Source organism: Musca autumnalis, unplaced genomic scaffold (assembly GCF_047663935.1).
Source record: "Musca autumnalis isolate F117 unplaced genomic scaffold, ASM4766393v1 scaffold_5, whole genome shotgun sequence".
Classification (NCBI taxonomy): Eukaryota; Metazoa; Arthropoda; class Insecta; order Diptera; family Muscidae; genus Musca; species Musca autumnalis.
Window position 1 is genome coordinate 148,359,356 of NW_027412088.1, and position 21,061 is coordinate 148,380,416.

The 21,061-nt window shown below is 39.2% G+C and overlaps 2 protein-coding genes across 2 annotated transcripts; both read right to left on the minus strand.

Moving 5' to 3' along the window:
* Positions 1–9,117: 9,117 nt before the first annotated feature.
* Positions 9,118–12,167, minus strand: LOC141386787 (uncharacterized). Its single transcript, XM_073955700.1, has 3 exons — positions 11,733–12,167; positions 9,211–10,826; positions 9,118–9,160 (listed from the first exon to the last, which is right to left on the minus strand). The coding sequence occupies exons 1-3, from the start codon at positions 12,165–12,167 to the stop codon at positions 9,118–9,120; spliced, it is 2,094 nt and encodes a 697-aa protein (XP_073811801.1).
* A 4,874-nt stretch (positions 12,168–17,041) lies between these two features.
* On the minus strand, positions 17,042–20,315 carry LOC141386788 (uncharacterized). Its single transcript, XM_073955701.1, has 3 exons — positions 19,353–20,315; positions 17,135–18,750; positions 17,042–17,084 (listed from the first exon to the last, which is right to left on the minus strand). The coding sequence occupies exons 1-3, from the start codon at positions 20,313–20,315 to the stop codon at positions 17,042–17,044; spliced, it is 2,622 nt and encodes an 873-aa protein (XP_073811802.1).
* Positions 20,316–21,061: the final 746 nt, after the last annotated feature.

The window sequence follows — 21,061 nt, forward strand, 5'->3', positions numbered from 1 at the left end:
AAATCTTCATTTTATTCTCGTAGAAGCGTCATATTGAATTTTATCTCTTAAAATTTTCGATCCATCCCAATAGATACATATTTATGTACATTGCACTCTTAGCATGTGTTGCTGCAACATCTGCACATCAAAATGCCCATCATTGTGCAATTGAAATGTTAGCAGCTAACATTGTTGTATTCATAGCATACTTTGTGTTATTTTGAAATACTCAAACGTGTTATTCGTTAGAACATTAACTTTTAGCTTAAGAATTCAAATCATTCCACAAGATATGCAACTGCACATATGTATGTGTGTACTTGAAAATAACTAGTCGGTAGAGTTTGTATTTAAACCTAACACAATTAAAATTGTTATAACAACATTTGAAAACATTCGTTCACGTCATTAGAAGTATTGCCCTTTTTATTATAAAAGTAATTTGTATCCGCGAAAAGCGCTCAAAAGTAGTGGTGTAGGTTATTACGTTAAAAATTTATCAAGGGTTATAGACTTTCCTGCATCAGACTCAATCATAAAAGTTAGTGCAACCTTGCGTCATTCCGCAAAACACCTATCTCTCCAAAAAATGTACATGAGTTGTTAAATTTCATATATTCGAATGAAATTATGTATGGAGACTTTATAAATTTGAATGAATTTGTACAGAAATCATCAGACTTTGTTCTGGGCAAATTTTAGATTCATGTAATAATTGTTAGCTACATCGAACTTACATAGAGTTTTTGGGCATTATTTATGTAAGACAATGAATACGGGTGTTACACCCATAACTGCACCGATGTCAATCATCAGGTCCCATATCACTGAACTGAAATAAACTTGTGCTGTTATTATTGAAATGAAAGAAGTCTGTGCGTTTCCCTTATGGAAGGAATGACTGTTTTTACACAAACAGTAAGTGTAATTATTACCTGTACATAGTTTGAATACAAAAAAGTATAGCCTACTCGCCATTGTATAAAAGTACTTCGAGTCATTTTGAACAAATCACAATGCCTAGCAAGACCTTTTCTTTTATAGAACATATAGAACAATTTCAACACCAGCAATTGTATTTAGTATACCTTCTTTGAAAAGTGTTCGTCAACTTCCGTTAACACTTGGAACACACAAATGTTGGTCTTTATTGCACATAACTTGAGAAAACGAAATACGAAATAAAACTACTTACTAACAAAAGACGGAAAATATGTGTGCATGTTGTCATTAAGTATGTGACGTAACATTATTTTATGTTAACAATAAGATCTAATACTAAGAATCGGAAATACAAGTTTAGTTGCAAATAATGTCATGATTTCCTTTTCCCAACAATCGGTCATTCATTTCCTTACACACACATATACACGTCTCTGTACATGCCTACAATTTGAATGGTCAATGATATTAACCCAGCAAACCAATCATACCGACATCGTAAAGAAATCGGTGTTGAAATTCGGACGCTACGTCCGATGTAGGTTCGGAAATCGTACCGATATCTAAACGAACGTTGTATGAAGTGGTTGACATGATTTCGGAACGAAATGTCGGAGCTAAATCGGATCGATTTTTAAACGAAATCTGAAGAAAATACTTGGGAAATTCGGAAGAGCAATTATTTTTTTGAATCTTCGTAAAGATTTCTGAACTATTTCAGAATAATGTCGTATAAATATCGAAGGGAAAAATTTCTTCTCTGGCGCCTTTTTTATTGATCAATTTTTCTTTGTTATGTTTTTATTAGAAGATTGTAATTTCAATCGTTTCTAATGATTTTCACTTCGTTATCATTTTGTAGTTATAGTAGAACAATGTAAACGCTGTTTATGATTATGTTGAGTCTACCAGCATTAGCTTCAGTTATTATATTTTGCATTTATATTTAAAATATTTAAAAATTTTATATAACCAAACACTTTGTTTTTCGACATCAACCAAAAATGAAACCAACCCCTTGTTGTTAGATACATACAAAAATTGGTTGTTGTGCAAATTTACTTCCCATATTCTCTCCGAAATCAGAATGAAAACTGAACGAATTCTCCTAGAAATCTGAACGAAATCTCAACGATTTTGCTTCCGAAATTGTTCAGATGTGTCGGACTTCCGACATTTAGTTTGCTGGGAATAACAACACATTACCAAAGAAACCTAAAAAGGGGTAAAAAAAAACTCTTGCCGGATACAGGACTACATCTAACGAATAAAAAACGAATACAAATCTATTGTTAAAAATCAATCCCTGTTAAATACTCTTGAATACTGTTTAGCAATAAAAAGAAGGTCGATTTCCCCTACAGTTTGGAAGTTGTGAGTAGAAAAAATTGTTTATGAGGTCATACAGAAAACTGTTATATCCGTTTCATGTTTCAATTTTTACAATAACAACAGTGTAAACAGTATAATAACCCAATTAGTATTAGGATTGAATGAAGTTAAAGCGAAAAGCTTTGGAAATACTTTAACCTTTCCGCCCATTGAATAAGCCAAACGTCTAAAGCTCTGTTCATGTGTTAGCTTGCCATAATGTAATAACAATTTTTTTTGAATATTCTTAAATTAGAGAAGATTCTAGAATATCTTAGAATATCTTTTTTTACCCACTTTAGCCTAAAGGCTGTGGGTATAGCCTTTAGGCTAAAATGGGTAAATACACCTTGATACTATCCAAATTGTGTCTCAACGGAATAATGGTTTCGGACCAAAAGTATGTATGTTTGTACGAAATCAGACAAATAGGAGTGTGGCAAACAGTGTAAGTGAAGGTAATTAAAATTGTACGAGAGTCTGTTTTTAGACCAAGACTTACCTGGGAAACCGAAGATGTCGATTGAATTTAATTTGAAATTAATAATTTACATTTTTGAATTTCTTAAGTTACTTTGCATTTCACTTGCAGTGTAATGATATTGAGATAACAAACGGAAAAGTCTACTTAAAATATTTATTGCTTCCTGTACATGATTTTCTATTTACGAAAAGTTGATATAAATCGACCTAAACCAACTAGTAATGATTTGTTGTGGACGTTGTTCTGTTCTGTCTGTGTTCCGCAAGTTAAACAAAATGTATCCTTAAGTTTTGTTGTTTGCTAAGTAAAGTGGGTGAAAATCTAACAAAGAAAGTTTGCAGAAAACTTGTATTCGCATTGATTTAAAATGTTCTTAGTTTTTCAATATTTTGATTGGAAAGGAAGGGGGAATCATAAGCCCTATAGACCAGCTATTGGCAAAAATGATCTTCGTTATCTTTATATATAAATAATAGAATTTGACTAATTAAATAAAAAAACAATTAAATTAAGCTACAGTGTTTTATTTTTCCAGCAAAAATCTTCATTACAAACCTCCTTTCCCACTCATTATTTTAACAAGGGCATGTCGCGCGAAATATCTGGTTATTTTGTAACCACTGAAATAAGTAGTCAGAATCTACTCAGTATCTACTTATTTCAGTGGTTACAAAATAACCACATACTTCGCGCGACATGCCCTTGTTAAAATAATGGGTGGAAAAGGAGGTTTGTAATGAGGATTTTTGCTGGGTTATAAATAATTTTTCGCTTAGCATCAATTTGTATATTCTTCTCCATGATGGAATCTCTCAAATAAAACGCTTGCCCTTTAATTTTGTCACCATTTTTAATTTAAATACAAGCGTTTTATTTGAGATATTCCATCACGAAGAAAAATATACTATTCGATTCTAAGCGAATTTTTTTTTCTAGCTTTTAGCGCATTTGTAAATAAAACACTGTAGGTAAATTAGACCCTACACCACTATGTGGAAAGGGTGTTATATGTGGTATACCAAACTTCTCGACGATATAAAGCGATTTTGAGATGTGTGTCCGTCCGACCGTCCGTCTGTCCATTATAAATTGTAATCAAACTCCAGACCGCAATTATGGACCAATCGTCACGAAATTTTGTATGGAGGTCGGATATGGATATTTATCCAATTTTAAATAAGATAAGAGTGTAAGACAGAGAGGAAGCTTGCACTTTGAGATGGCAATCAGATAATATTTAGAGGATTAAATGGACAACAACTTTTGTGTGAATATTGTGAAAATTTTGAATATACATCTTATATATTTATTCCTTGAAGAGACATTCCGGCAATTAAGCTATACTTGGAAGAGGAACGCTTTCTATTGATTTCAATTGTGTTGGTGTACATGATAAGATAACAGAGTTACAGCCTAATATAACCAGTTATTTGTTGGTAGTGTAATCATAATCACGCTAGAGATCGCAATTATAGCTCAATAATCACGAAATTCTGCACGAAGAAAGACTTTAGGTAGAAGAAGATGTGTGATATTATTTAGCGGGTGAAATGGAATATTACTTTTGTATAAAAAATAAAAAAATTCAGCTAAATCTCGGGTTTTGTTGTTTTTAATTTTTTAACAACAAGTTTTATTTATAGTGGGATGTAGTTAAAATTGATTTAATTTCGGGAAAGGCAAAGAATACTAGTTTCGTTCAACGCCACTTGGACTCATCAGTTCTCTTAGTTCTTTGTATTGAAACAAAGAACTCTTCCCCAATTTTATGACGACCAGAGCTCAAGAATAAACGTAACCGATGAATTCGTTTAAATGCGATCTCATCAGAAACATTTGAAAAATCTCGTAGCCGCAGGGACGTACGCAGGGGGGCCCCCCCCCCCTCCCCCCCCCCCGAAAATGTTAGGTCGAACAAAATTTTTTAAGCTACTGGAACTAGTTATTATATTTTTTTCTCATAAAAATGTTTGTATATTTGAAGATTTCAAATTAAAACATATATTTTCTTAAGTTTCTGAACAGAAAATGTACATCATTAACAAGTTTTGTAAGAAAATATATTAAAAATTTTTGTTTGTAAGCTCTTTTTGAGAGAAACTTCCAATGAAATCTGAATTACTTCTTTATGTCATATCATATCACTATCAAATGCTAATTCCTTAATGAATATACCCCATGTTTATTATTTATTCGAACTGTATAGAGCTCTCGAGGCTTAAAACTCATCCGGTTATAACAAAAATAACGAGTTCAGTATTGTGGGAATGGAAATATATAAAAAAATCTATTGAATAAAATGTATGTAGGGTCGGTCCTTCGTGGACTACATATTGAAAGCCAATTAGAAATTTGTTTTACTGCCATCGCCAAAATTTTTTTATTCTGTTTTAGACAAATTTGCTGCTAAACAGTATGAAAAAATAATGAAGACAAATGAAGTATAATTGTAACCTCAGACTTTAGATTACGAGATTATATACACTAGGATTGTATCGTATAGATTTCATCAAAATAATGATTTAAGACTTCACATATGTTTGGACGATATTCGTTTCAGCCAAGATGGAAGTACTTACCACCGTCAGTCCGTCTGTATCTCTGTTTGTCTGGCAGGTTGGAACTCATGATAACTCTCGGTCCAAGTTATGGATCTCGTAATGTTTTGTCCAAATTAAATTGAAGTCATATCGGTACCTCCGCCATAAAAGTTCAAAAATGTTCACTAAAATGGTCGAAGGGACTAACCGATTCGGTCTAAAATCGAACCTAATATGGTTCGCAAGATTACTTCCAAAAGTACATCAAGAGAATATGTTTGGACAACATCTTCAGGTCTCTTATACAAGTCTAACATAACTGCAGTTTAAAGACAGTTCGATGATTCTTTGGACATTTTGAAGTCTTGTTTACAGCAATATCCTACTTTTTGTGGACAAGTTTATGCTTCCTGACAAAGCTCTAAATACTACGGTGGCCAACTAAAAAGCTTATGGGCGCGGTAACTATCGAGAGGAGTGTCTCTCAAATAATTATTAGTGAATAATTATGTGGGGTTCAATAAGTCCATCAAAGTGTTTGTCATCGAGTCCAAAAACTTCTAATCGTACAATTAAGAAAACAAATTATAACGCTTCTTTTGTAACATAATATTAAATGTAAAAATAATCCTGGTATCAGAATCTATCTCTTTCGGTAAATAAAGCTGTGCAACATTTTTAAGGTAATCTTGTGCAAATAATTTGAAGTGAGGATTTTTTGAAAATACAGACCCAAAGTACAAAAACCCTAGTTCCGTTTTGTTGAGTCAGATACAGCTTGGATTTTATGGCCCCATCTAAACATTGTTAATATCGGCTTTTTAAACAACTCGGGGCTATATCTCTGAAACCAATGCAAATCTTCTTCTGACCTTTGCAGCAAATTTGTAGATAAGGGCTGTTGGGGGCACTCACCCAACTTCCAAAGACCGACCACCGCGGAGACTCTCCCTGGTCAGTCCGGTTGTTCTGTAACTTGTCCCCTTTTGGGCAATCAAGGGTCGGTTCGCGCGGAGACACCCACTATTCCGTCTTCTGTGGCAACAACGTTTGTTTGGAAGCACACGGTCTTATTGCGGCAGCAATGTCTTTTGGATGAACGTTTTGACTTGACACTACCGGTCACCCAGGGTAATAATGAACAGTTGACACTCAGGGTTAAATGATGTATCAGTTCTTTTATTTAAATAAAATTCGAATTCACAACTTATTTTCAGTTTTTGACTATTGGCTTCTGCCTGACAAATGACATAAAAATCCAAAAAAAAAAAAAAACACAACTTCACTTTTCGTTTTCCAAGTTCTTGCTGTAGCTCTCGGTGTTGTTCAGCCGGAAGGTAGAAAACAGAATAATGTCCGCATTAAAAACAAGTTGCCAAAAAATCTGTTTGGGACAACAAAATGGGACAAATGAAGGCAAACAAAAATCATTGAAAGAGAGCGAGAGCAAGAACGAAATATAAAATAGACAATAGAATAATAATACTGCGCCGGTCAATGTAGCTTCTAGCGCCGGTTACAACTGAGAGGCGAGCGACGTACATGCGAGTGTTGCTTTGTAGCGCTTTCTCGCATGCACAAGGGCCAAAATAAAATATTTGGAGAAATGAAAAAAAAATACATTTTATAATATATCTAAAAATTCCATAATTTGTACATATTTCGCACCATATCTCCAAAACTGTTAAATTTTTCTTAATGTTTTCATTTGGAAAAATATCAACGACAACGACAGCCGATATTCTTAAAAATTAGGCTAAAATCATCGAAATAGTGAAAATCTTGCTATAGCAAAGACAACGGCAATTCTTTGTGGTTGTAAAATTCTGATTAAAAACTTCAATATACTTCAATAAATTTTACATGGTGACATTACGGAACGTGGCCCGATATTGTCTATTTTCAATTCTAAATATCCTACTCTGTAAATATTTAAAATTGTATCCTTAGTCCCGATTTACATTAAACGATTTTTCTTGCGGCAATTTTTCTCGTTCTCTTTTAAACTTGCCTCTTGCGTTTATACAGGCAATTCTGTTTCTGCAAGTTTTGTTCTCAAAACAATGAAAATAATGTCAAAAACGAAAAATATAAAAGGAATTGCTTGAAAATTGCCGGTACGAGCAATTTTTTCCACTTCCATACACCTTACATGTCTCTCCTACAAACTGAGACTTGCCGCACGTAAACTCGCCTAATGTAAATTGGGACTAAATATTATGAATTCTTTCTATTTGTACCGTTATTTCATATAAAATATAGAATAGAATATAGAATAGAATATGTGCAAAATTTCCAGTCCATCGGACAAAAATTTACCGAGATATGAGCTTTCGAAGGGAAACATTTATTGTGTTTTGTATGTAGCATAGAAACTAAAAACGTCTTTTCCTCGAAGTGGCACTTTATATGTTTTTGTGGGACTATTGTACACATAAATCATGTGCTTAACCGAGAGAGTCTTTAAAAAAACTGCTGACGGATCAAAATCGAAATTTTGATTTTAACTGTTCAAAATTTTTAAAAATTGATTTTTTTAATTCCTTTTCGATAATGGAAAGATTATTAGGTTCGTAATGATCCCACAAAAATATATGCTGATCGGTTTATTCTTTTTCAAACTACAGTGGGTACCGCAAACTGCTTTAGTAAAAACAGTGCTTTATAAGCGGGCATTTCAATGTAAGATTTTTCAAAAAAAATAGAAGGTAACTTAAGGTTTAATAGTTTTTTTTTAAAAAAATGCATGAAAATGGCTTTTCTCATGCTTATAAGTGGCCATAACCCCTTAAAATAGCTTTACGTAACGCTACAAAACATTTGAATTTTTCATGATTTTTGGTCAAGTTGGCAAATGGTCTGCTGAAGGTGGTCCTCTCCGGAGGGAGGGCTGCCATGAGCTGAGCCCCACGTTTCTTTTGAGCCATAGCGCATTTCACGCAGTTTCTATACCGAGCTTTCACAAGGTTTCTTCCCCGTATTATCCAACACTCGAGCCTTGTCGTAGCCAGCGTCAGTTGGATGCCACCGTGGTTAGTTTGGATATGGATATGGTCGACATAGAGTGCCGCGAACCGACTACCATAGGCTAGGATAATTGGGTGCCGCTCCTCATACGGCAGGGACAGAGTATTACCCAGGCGGCCGTTCGCCCGGATAAGAAGATGTTCGTCAAGAAAGGGATTTAAAGAAAGCAGCCTTAGCCCCTTCGCGAGACAACCATATTCACGGGGGAAATATATCCTCTGAGACATCGACATCAACCTGTAACGGGCGAAACTTATCTCCTCTGCCGATAGCCGTATGCTTTCAAAGTGAGCCACCTTCTTTGAGTCCGGATGTGTCCGCCGGACAAAGCGGAACACATAAGCTACAGCATGAACAGCAGTCGACAAGCGGGAAAACCTCTCTAGAACGTCCCACTGGATAGCAGATTGGGCAAGATGCACTTTCGCATTAGACATGCCAGAGGGCCATTGACTTTTGTCTAACGTGAGCCAACTTGGTCCGTGCCACCACATATGGCAGTCCCTCAGCTCCAACGGAGTCCGCCCCCGGGTTGCCAAATCTGCAGGGTTGTCGTTTGTCGGTACATGATTCCAATCACTGCCGACCTTTTCTTGAATAATAGATACTCTATTTGCCACAAAGGTGGTCCAACTATGTGAAGGTTTTTTGAGCCAAGACAACACGATGGTCGAATCAGACCATGCTACCAAAGGAGCCTTAGGAAGATCTAATTGTGGGACAACCGAATCCACCAATTCAGAAAGAAGAAGAGGACCGCAAAGCTCCAATCTAGGCAACGACATCTTTTTTAATGGGGCAACCTTGGACTTTGCTACAAGCAAATTCGAGACAACAGAATTTCCTACTTCCACTCTTAAGTACAGTGCCGCAGCATATGCAGACTCCGATGAGTCACAAAATCCATGTAGCTCAATTTTACTGCCCGGTGAAAACTCTACCCAGCGCGGAATAGCAATCTGCTCAATTCCTTCAACATTGGAGACAAAGGTTTTCCAACTCGACAGAGAAAGAGGCTTAAGAGGATCGTCCCACCCAATGTCATCAAGCCATATATTCTGCATCAAAATCTTTGCAGTGACAACGATTGGGGAAAGCCATCCCAGAGGATCAAAGATCTTGGCAATAATCGAAAGTACCTGCCTTTTGGAGTATGAGCTTCTTTCTTCAATTTTATCCATCACAAAATAGAAAGAGTCGGAGGAAGCGTTCGAGCGAATGCCCAAAGTTTTCGCCGAACTTTTATCCCCCAACTCCAAAAACTCCTCATTCAGCAAATCGCAACGTGAAAGACCTCTCAGAATTTCCTTGGAGTTCGATGCCCATTTCCTTAATTCAAATCCAGCCGACCTAAGAATATTTATAAGCGATTCTCGAGCCTTTATTCCATCCGAAATCGTATGGACGCCCACCAAAGCGTCATCCACATACATATTGTTACGCAGTATCTTGGAGCCAACTGAATAACGATGTTCCTCGTCCTCCGCAAGCTTCAAAAGCGTCCTGAGGGCCAAATACGGAGCGCAGTTGACACCAAATGTCACAGTCTTGAGCCGATAATCAGCAATCTCATCTTCTAGCGATGATCTAAACAATATGCGCTGATACCTAGTATGCTCAGGATTAATCCAAATCTGGCGATACATTTTGGTAATATCAGCGTTAAAAACATATCGATATACACGCCAGTTTAACACCAATGAGACAATATCCTTTTGGAGCGAAGGGCCAACATATAGAGCATCGTTCAGACTTTTCCCATCAACGGAGGGACAAGAGGCATTAAAGACGACTCTGAGCTTAGTCGTTGAACTTTCTGGCTTAAACACGCCATGGTGGGGCAAATAAAAGCAATCCTCGTAATCCACCAAGCCCTTCACCTGCTCCATATGTCCCAGAGTTAAATATTCCATAATTACCTCATCGTAATTCTGCTTCCGCTCAGGACAGCGCGCAAGAGCCATCTCGTTACGCAAAAATTGCGAAAGGGCCACATATCGACTCGACTTGGATGAAATTGAGAAGGGCAAATCCGAGCGGAACGGTAAATCCACAATATACCTTCCATCAGGACCTCGAACAGTAGTTGAAAGAAAGATTTCCTCACACCTGCGGTCATCCACCGAGATAACAGGCACTCTGGGAACTTCCTCTATCTCCCAGAATCTGACCAACTCATCCTTGACCGCTATCCTCGTGCAATGTGACACACTGACCCTCTGACGATTAACTAAACTTGTTGCTGGTCCGGTCAGTATCCACCCAAACACAGTCTCCTGAGCCAACAGTGAACCAAGTACATCTTTTTTGACCCCACTGAGTAAAACAACGGGATAGACATCCCCACCCAGTAATATGTCAACTGGGCCACTCTCATAAAATTTCGGATCCGCAAAATCCATCTCAGGTAGCCGATCCAACGAGATCGTATCTAACGGCTGCGATGGAATATTTCCCGTTATTTCAGGCACAACGAAGGCCTCCAAGTCAGGAGAGAACGAAACATTTTTAATTGACCCAATCGTGAACGAGGCAACTTTCGAACACTTGGTTAAGCGTTCACCACATAACCCGGAAATATCTGGGGAGACAGAAGTTGTCGGTAGCTTCAACCTTTTCTGGATTCGAGAGGAGACAAACGTATCATCCGAACAAGGATCAACTAACGCGCGGACTCTGTACGAGGTCCCGTCCTTTAAAATGTTTACCCACGCTGTGGCAAGCATTGTTCTCTTTAAAACTGATGTATGAAAATTCCGACCATTTGCGGAAGTTGTCGGGCCAGAGGAAACATTTGGACTCGGCGCCGAGACCTGGGACATATTTTGAGATCCATTCACATTAGTGTTACTGTTTTGAGAACTTTTCTCCTTATGCAAAAGAACGTGGTGTCTTGCTCCACACTTGGGACAACTCTGAGCGTTACATTCCGCGACCCTATGGCCCTGAGCCAAACAATTAAGACACTTATTCTCTCTCTTCACCACGTTTAACCTAGCGCTGAATTCCATGCTAAGGAATCTCGGGCAAGATTTCAAAGTATGAGCCCCTTTGCACAATTTGCATTTATTATTCTCCACTCTCGTGTGATGAACCTTAAACTGCTTAGACCTATCGTATTGGTTTAATTTTGGTCGGGACCCCTGATTTGGCTGTGTGCCATTCGACGCTGTTATGTCCGCGATGCTCTCTAAGGCTTGAAACCTATCCGTCAAGAACTTGTTTAACTCGTCCCAGTGAGGCAACTCCGTTTTATTTTCCAAGGACTGCTCCCACAGAGACAAAGTAAGCTTGGGCATCTTCGAGGAGCACTGGTAGACGAAAATTGGATCCCATGACTTCACGTCAACTTTATATAGTTCCAGAACTGAAATACAATTTGTCACGTCTCGTTGCAGCTTTTTGAGACAACCAGCTGTTTCCTGCCCGCATTGAGCCAAATTAAACAGTATCCGCAACTGAGAATTTATCAATATCCTCTTATTCTCATATTGATTGCGCAGGTTGTCCCAGGCAAGAGTGAAACCATCGGAGGTCATGGGGATGTGACGATTGATTTCCCTTGCCTCACCAGCTGTCTTCTGAAACAGATGATAGAGCTTTTCTACGGGACTTAGTTTCTTATTTGTGGCATATATGGCCGTGAACAAATCACGGAAACTGGGCCACGACGCATAATCTCCATAAAACACCTCCGTGTCGCACGGTGGAACCGCAACTGAGGATGACAGCTTCTGACTGACAGTGCTCGGGACAACCTTCACCTTTTCCTTCCTATCCCCTAGGATACTAGTACACTTTATAAAAGTCTGATGAGCCATCTTTTTTTTTTGACTTTAGAACATCCTTATTCCTCTTGGCACACTCGGGATCTCCTATGCACTTCTTATACGAATCTCTCCATTCACCCCATATCCTCTGCAGCTCCGCTTTCTCCGCGTCAATTGCTGCCTCATTATATATAGCTGCGTCTGATTCCTCCAGCTCCTCCTCAAAAGATGTGATCTCATCACATTGCAGCAAAAACTCTTCCATAGACATTCTCGACCACAAATGTATAAACCGCAGTGAGACAAGCAACGGTGGAAATCTCCAACAATATAATCAAGCGTCAAAAAATAACGAACACCCTGACGAGGAAACAGTATGTGTCAGGGTCCAAATATCCCCCGAGATAGCGATAGGAGTACGATAACCAAGCTCAAAAATTCTTTTCACACGTACTCAAATATTCATATAAATTTCCAACGGGTGAGATAATGCACAGTGTCAACCTCATTCGTTTTTAAAAGTGTCCCACAATCATCACCCGATCCACTTTTGTGAGACAACGCAAATTCGCAATTCGTATCCAGTCGTGCCCAAATTCTCTTAAAAAAGAACGCACACAGTACCTTTAGCCCGGACTAGATTACCACCAATGTAACACGTCGAGAAAAATTTGAGTTAAATTTACTTAGACCAACTGTTCGTCAACAGATCAACAAACTCCAATGCAATAATGTTCTAACAAATCTGGTCATACACGAGAAAATTGCCCAAGTGTAATCCCAGCTATTGCAATAATCATGCCAGTGAGCAAATCCAAACAAGTACCTCAACTTTTCACAAGCGCATGGAAAACCCACAACATGGACAACTGACCTCAATTAATTACTTCAATCGATTTCCAAACTAAAATTCTTTCAACGTACCATAGTTGCAAGTACATGCCACTAGCCCACCAAACATAGACCGAGAGCTTTATTTCTTTATTTTATTCATCCAGCTACTATTGTCGCTTACTTTCCTTTAGCTGGGTTAAACTGTTAAATTTTTCCAATGTAAATCTCTTCTTTCGAGACCAATGGGTATTTGTGTCAAATTTATTATTCAGCATAAACCGCCCAAACTGCTTCTTCTGTCCATGTACTACTGTTTCCAATTCCAAGAAACAAAATCCTTCTTATGATTCCAACTCTATTAGAAGTGCTAAATAATTTTGCATAAAACTGTCTCCACTTTCGACAATGTTTTCCAAACAAACCCAAAATGAGCCAAAAAAAATATTTCCATGAGACAGAGAGCTAGGAATTCAATCCAAAAAGAGCCAAAACAATTATTTCCATGAGACAGAGAGCTACGAATTCAATAAAAAAATGTATTTTTTTGCATCAACAACTTATCCACTGTGGAGATAAGGAAAACAAATACAACAAGGTCTTAATTTTGATTTCTTCCTTTTTTCTTTTCGTGTGTTTCTTCCAACTAGAATTTTGCTCACATTACCAAAGAGAAGCAAAACATAGTAAAGCAACCACCACACCATACGTGCGAGCCAAAAAAAACAACAACAACAACCACTCTCAGCACGCACTGTGTCAACAACGTTAAGCCACCACAACAGCTACCGAGGCAGCGACGTCAACGCTCAGCTAGCGAACCAACAAGTGACAAACAACAACAATGCTCAATAGAAAATCAAATTCCACTGAGACAGATCATATACACAGGCAAACGAAGAGAAAAAAAATTGCCGGTTCTAGAATGCAACAACATCTCAAGGAATTCCCGAAAAACCGTAACAACGGTGTCTTATGTGTCAACCACCTTTGTTGTCACGTAATCCAAACTTTTTGTTTTTCAGAATGCCTCACCAACAGCCGAGCCAATGTATACACTTTCCACACAATTATAGAAAACTAAATTTGTGTACTCACGGTTGTTATTATGCAGTTTTCCTTGGTTGTTGTTTGTCCAACGGCTGCTAAGGACCAATGTTTGGGGCACTCACCCAACTCCCAAAGACCGACCACCACGGAGACTCTCCCTGGTCAGTCCGGTTGTTCTGTAACTTGTCCCCTTTTGGGCAATCAAGGGTCGGTTCGCGCGGAGACACCCACTATTCCGTCTTCTGTGGCAACAACGTTTTTTTGGAAGCACACGGTCTTGTTGCGGCAGCAATGTCTTTTGGATGAACGTTTTGACTTGACACTACCGGTCACCCAGGGTAATAATGAACAGTTGACACTCAGGGTTAAATGATGTATCAGTTCTTTTATTTAAATAAAATTCGAATTCACAACTTATTTTCAGTTTTTGACTATTGGCTTCTGCCTGACAAATGACATAAAAATCCAAAAAAAAAACAACTTCACTTTTCGTTTTCCAAGTTCTTGCTGTAGCTCTCGGTGTTGTTCAGCCGGAAGGTAGAAAACAGAATAATGTCCGCATTAAAAACAAGTTGCCAAAAAATCTGTTTGGGACAACAAAATGGGACAAATGAAGGCAAACAAAAATCATTGAAAGAGAGCGAGAGCAAGAACGAAATATAAAATAGACAATAGAATAATAATACTGCGCCGGTCAATGTAGCTTCTAGCGCCGGTTACAACTGAGAGGCGAGCGACGTACATGCGAGTGTTGCTTTGTAGCGCTTTCTCGCATGCACAAGGGCCAAAATAAAATATTTGGAGAAATGAAAAAAAAATACATTTTATAATATATCTAAAAATTCCATAATTTGTACATATTTCGCACCATATCTCCAAAACTGTTAAATTTTTCTTAATGTTTTCATTTGGAAAAATATCAACGACAACGACAGCCGATATTCTTAAAAATTAGGCTAAAATCATCGAAATAGTGAAAATCTTGCTATAGCAAAGACAACGGCAATTCTTTGTGGTTGTAAAATTCTGCGATAAACCATAACGTGGACCTGTATGATTAAAAACTTCAATATACTTCAATAAATTTTACATGGCGACATTACGGAACGTGGCCCGATATTGTCTATTTTCAATTCTAAATATCCTACTCTGTAAATATTTAAAATTGTATCCTTAGTCCCGATTTACATTAAACGATTTTGCTTGCGGCAATTTTTCTCGTTCTCTTTTAAACTTGCCTCTTGCGTTTATACAGGCAATTCTGTTTCTGCAAGTTTTGTTCTCAAAACAATGAAAATAATGTCAAAAACGAAAAATATAAAAGGAATTGCTTGAAAATTGCCGGTACGAGCAATTTTTTCCACTTCCATACACCTTACATGTCTCTCCTACAAACTGAGACTTGCCGCACGTAAACTCGCCTAATGTAAATTGGGACTAAATATTATGAATTCTTTCTATTTGTACCGTTATTTCATATAAAATATAGAATAGAATATAGAATAGAATATGTGCAAAATTTCCAGTCCATCGGACAAAAATTTACCGAGATATGAGCTTTCGAAGGGAAACATTTATTGTGTTTTGTATGTAGCATAGAAACTAAAAACGTCTTTTCCTCGAAGTGGCACTTTATATGTTTTTGTGGGACTATTGTACACATAAATCATGTGCTTAACCGAGAGAGTCTTTAAAAAAACTGCTGACGGATCAAAATCGAAATTTTGATTTTAACTGTTCAAAATTTTTAAAAATTGATTTTTTTAATTCCTTTTCGATAATGGAAAGATTATTAGGTTCGTAATGATCCCACAAAAATATATGCTGATCGGTTTATTCTTTTTCAAACTACAGTGGGTACCGCAAACTGCTTTAGTAAAAACAGTGCTTTATAAGCGGGCATTTCAATGTAAGATTTTTCAAAAAAAATAGAAGGTAACTTAAGGTTTAATAGTTTTTTTTTATAAAAAATGCATGAAAATGGCTTTTCTCATGCTTATAAGTGGCCATAACCCCTTAAAATAGCTTTACGTAACGCTACAAAACATTTGAATTTTTCATGATTTTTGGTCAAGTTGGCAAATGGTCTGCTGAAGGTGGTCCTCTCCGGAGGGAGGGCTGCCATGAGCTGAGCCCCACGTTTCTTTTGAGCCATAGCGCATTTCACGCAGTTTCTATACCGAGCTTTCACAAGGTTTCTTCCCCGTATTATCCAACACTCGAGCCTTGTCGTAGCCAGCGTCAGTTGGATGCCACCGTGGTTAGTTTGGATATGGATATGGTCGACATAGAGTGCCGCGAACCGACTACCATAGGCTAGGATAATTGGGTGCCGCTCCTCATACGGCAGGGACAGAGTATTACCCAGGCGGCCGTTCGCCCGGATAAGAAGATGTTCGTCAAGAAAGGGATTTAAAGAAAGAAGCGGGCTGCCGGATTCCAGCCTTAGCCCCTTCGCGAGACAACCATATTCACGGGGGAAATATATCCTCTGAGACATCGACATCAACCTGTAACGGGCGAAACTTATCTCCTCTGCCGATAGCCGTATGCTTTCAAAGTGAGCCACCTTCTTTGAGTCCGGATGTGTCCGCCGGACAAAGCGGAACACATAAGCTACAGCATGAACAGCAGTCGACAAGCGGGAAAACCTCTCTAGAACGTCCCACTGGATAGCAGATTGGGCAAGATGCACTTTCGCATTAGACATGCCAGAGGGCCATTGACTTTTGTCTAACGTGAGCCAACTTGGTCCGTGCCACCACATATGGCAGTCCCTCAGCTCCAACGGAGTCCGCCCCCGGGTTGCCAAATCTGCAGGGTTGTCGTTTGTCGGTACATGATTCCAATCACTGCCGACCTTTTCTTGAATAATAGATACTCTATTTGCCACAAAGGTGGTCCAACTATGTGAAGGTTTTTTGAGCCAAGACAACACGATGGTCGAATCAGACCATGCTACCAAAGGAGCCTTAGGAAGATCTAATTGTGGGACAACCGAATCCACCAATTCAGAAAGAAGAAGAGGACCGCAAAGCTCCAATCTAGGCAACGACATCTTTTTTAATGGGGCAACCTTGGACTTTGCTACAAGCAAATTCGAGACAACAGAATTTCCTACTTCCACTCTTAAGTACAGTGCCGCAGCATATGCAGACTCCGATGAGTCACAAAATCCATGTAGCTCAATTTTACTGCCCGGTGAAAACTCTACCCAGCGCGGAATAGCAATCTGCTCAATTCCTTCAACATTGGAGACAAAGGTTTTCCAACTCGACAGAGAAAGAGGCTTAAGAGGATCGTCCCACCCAATGTCATCAAGCCATATATTCTGCATCAAAATCTTTGCAGTGACAACGATTGGGGAAAGCCATCCCAGAGGATCAAAGATCTTGGCAATAATCGAAAGTACCTGCCTTTTGGAGTATGAGCTTCTTTCTTCAATTTTATCCATCACAAAATAGAAAGAGTCGGAGGAAGCGTTCCAGCGAATGCCCAAAGTTTTCGCCGAACTTTTATCCCCCAACTCCAAAAACTCCTCATTCAGCAAATCGCAACGTGAAAGACCTCTCAGAATTTCCTTGGAGTTCGATGCCCATTTCCTTAATTCAAATCCAGCCGACCTAAGAATATTTATAAGCGATTCTCGAGCCTTTATTCCATCCGAAATCGTATGGACGCCCACCAAAGCGTCATCCACATACATATTGTTACGCAGTATCTTGGAGCCAACTGAATAACGATGTTCCTCGTCCTCCGCAAGCTTCAAAAGCGTCCTGAGGGCCAAATACGGAGCGCAGTTGACACCAAACGTCACAGTCTTGAGCCGATAATCAGCAATCTCATCTTCTAGCGATGATCTAAACAATATGCGCTGATACCTAGTATGCTCAGGATTAATCCAAATCTGGCGATACATTTTGGTAATATCAGCGTTAAAAACATATCGATATACACGCCAGTTTAACACCAATGAGACAATATCCTTTTGGAGCGAAGGGCCAACATATAGAGCATCGTTCAGACTTTTCCCATCAACGGAGGGACAAGAGGCATTAAAGACGACTCTGAGCTTAGTCGTTGAACTTTCTGGCTTAAACACGCCATGGTGGGGCAAATAAAAGCAATCCTCGTAATCCACCAAGCCCTTCACCTGCTCCATATGTCCCAGAGTTAAATATTCCATAATTACCTCATCGTAATTCTGCTTCCGCTCAGGACAGCGCGCAAGAGCCATCTCGTTACGCAAAAATTGCGAAAGGGCCACATATCGACTCGACTTGGATGAAATTGAGAAGGGCAAATCCGAGCGGAACGGTAAATCCACAATATACCTTCCATCAGGACCTCGAACAGTAGTTGAAAGAAAGATTTCCTCACACCTGCGGTCATCCACCGAGATAACAGGCACTCTGGGAACTTCCTCTATCTCCCAGAATCTGACCAACTCATCCTTGACCGCTATCCTCGTGCAATGTGACACACTGACCCTCTGACGATTAACTAAACTTGTTGCTGGTCCGGTCAGTATCCACCCAAACACAGTCTCCTGAGCCAACAGTGAACCAAGTACATCTTTTTTGACCCCACTGAGTAAAACAACGGGATAGACATCCCCACCCAGTAATATGTCAACTGGGCCACTCTCATAAAATTTCGGATCCGCAAAATCCATCTCAGGTAGCCGATCCAACGAGATCGTATCTAACGGCTGCGATGGAATATTTCCCGTTATTTCAGGCACAACGAAGGCCTCCAAGTCAAGAGAGAACGAAACATTTTTAATTGACCCAATCGTGAACGAGGCAACTTTCGAACACTTGGTTAAGCGTTCACCACATAACCCGGAAATATCTGGGGAGACAGAAGTTGTCGGTAGCTTCAACCTTTTCTGGATTCGAGAGGAGACAAACGTATCATCCGAACAAGGATCAACTAACGCGCGGACTCTGTACGAGGTCCCGTCCTTTAAAATGTTTACCCACGATGTGGCAAGCATTGTTCTCTTTAAAACTGATGTATGAAAATTCCGACCATTTGCGGAAGTTGTCGGGCCAGAGGAAACATTTGGACTCGGCGCCGAGACCTGGGACATATTTTGAGATCCATTCACATTAGTGTTACTGTTTTGAGAACTTTTCTCCTTATGCAAAAGAACGTGGTGTCTTGCTCCACACTTGGGACAACTCTGAGCGTTACATTCCGCGACCCTATGGCCCTGAGCCAAACAATTAAGACACTTATTCTCTCTCTCTTCACCACGTTTAACCTAGCGCTGAATTCCATGCTAAGGAATCTCGGGCAAGATTTCAAAGTATGAGCCCCTTTGCACAATTTGCATTTATTATTCTCCACTCTCGTGTGATGAACCTTAAACTGCTTAGACCTATCGTATTGGTTTAATTTTGGTCGGGACCCCTGATTTGGCTGTGTGCCATTCGACGCTGTTATGTCCGCGATGCTCTCTAAGGCTTGAAACCTATCCGTCAAGAACTTGTTTAACTCGTCCCAGTGAGGCAACTCCGTTTTATTTTCCAAGGACTGCTCCCACAGAGACAAAGTAAGCTTGGGCATCTTCGAGGAGCACTGGTAGACGAAAATTGGATCCCATGACTTCACGTCAACTTTATATAGTTCCAGAACTGAAATACAATTTGTCACGTCTCGTTGCAGCTTTTTGAGACAACCAGCTGTTTCCTGCCCGCATTGAGCCAAATTAAACAGTATCCGCAACTGAGAATTTATCAATATCCTCTTATTCTCATATTGATTGCGCAGGTTGTCCCAGGCAAGAGTGAAACCATCGGAGGTCATGGGGATGTGACGATTGATTTCCCTTGCCTCACCAGCTGTCTTCTGAAACAGATGATAGAGCTTTTCTACGGGACTTAGTTTCTTATTTGTGGCATATATGGCCGTGAACAAATCACGGAAACTGGGCCACGACGCATAATCTCCATAAAACACCTCCGTGTCGCACGGTGGAACCGCAACTGAGGATGACAGCTTCTGACTGACAGTGCTCGGGACAACCTTCACCTTTCCCTTCCTATCCCCTAGGATACTAGTACACTTTATAAAAGTCTGATGAGCCATCTTTTTTTTTTTTGACTTTAGAACATCCTTATTCCTCTTGGCACACTCGGGATCTCCTATGCACTTCTTATACGAATCTCTCCATTCACCCCATATCCTCTGCAGCTCCGCTTTCTCCGCGTCAATTGCTGCCTCATTATATATAGCTGCGTCTGATTCCTCCAGCTCCTCCTCAAAAGATGTGATCTCATCACATTGCAGCAAAAACTCTTCCATAGACATTCTCGACCACAAATGTATAAACCGCAGTGAGACAAGCAACGGTGGAAATCTCCAACAATATAATCAAGCGTCAAAAAATAACGAACACCCTGACGAGGAAACAGTATGTGTCAGGGTCCAAATATCCCCCGAGATAGCGATAGGAGTACGATAACCAAGCTCAAAAATTCTTTTCACACGTACTCAAATATTCATATAAATTTCCAACGGGTGAGATAATGCACAGTGTCAACCTCATTCGTTTTTAAAAGTGTCCCACAATCATCACCAGATCCACTTTTGTGAGACAACGCAAATTCGCAATTCGTATCCAGTCGTGCCCAAATTCTCTTAAAAAAGAACGCACACAGTACCTTTAGCCCGGACTAGATTACCACCAATGTAACACGTCGAGAAAAATTTGAGTTAAATTTACTTAGACCAACTGTTCGTCAACAGATCAACAAACTCCAATGCAATAATGTTCTAACAAATCTGGTCATACACGAGAAAATTGCCCAAGTGTAATCCCAGCTATTGCAATAATCATGCCAGTGAGCAAATCCAAACAAGTACCTCAACTTTTCACAAGCGCATGGAAAACCCACAACATGGACAACTGACCTCAATTAATTACTTCAATCGATTTCCAAACTAAAATTCTTTCAACGTACCATAGTTGCAAGTACATGCCACTAGCCCACCAAACATAGACCGAGAGCTTTATTTCTTTATTTTATTCATCCAGCTACTATTGTCGCTTACTT

Coding starts and splice junctions, on each gene's coding strand:
- LOC141386787 (XM_073955700.1), bottom strand. CDS start 12,167: ATGGCTCATCAGACTTTTATAAAGTGTACTAGTATCCTAGGGGATAGG. Junction 10,827..11,732: donor TCAAAAAGCTGCAACGAGAC/GTGACAAATTGT, acceptor CCTGACTTGGAG/GCCTTCGTTGTGCCTGAAAT. Junction 9,161..9,210: donor TCTGCATATGCTGCGGCACT/GTACTTAAGAGT, acceptor ATTTGCTTGTAG/CAAAGTCCAAGGTTGCCCCA.
- LOC141386788 (XM_073955701.1), bottom strand. CDS start 20,315: ATGTCTATGGAAGAGTTTTTGCTGCAATGTGATGAGATCACATCTTTT. Junction 18,751..19,352: donor TTAAGGTTCATCACACGAGA/GTGGAGAATAAT, acceptor CTTGACTTGGAG/GCCTTCGTTGTGCCTGAAAT. Junction 17,085..17,134: donor TCTGCATATGCTGCGGCACT/GTACTTAAGAGT, acceptor ATTTGCTTGTAG/CAAAGTCCAAGGTTGCCCCA.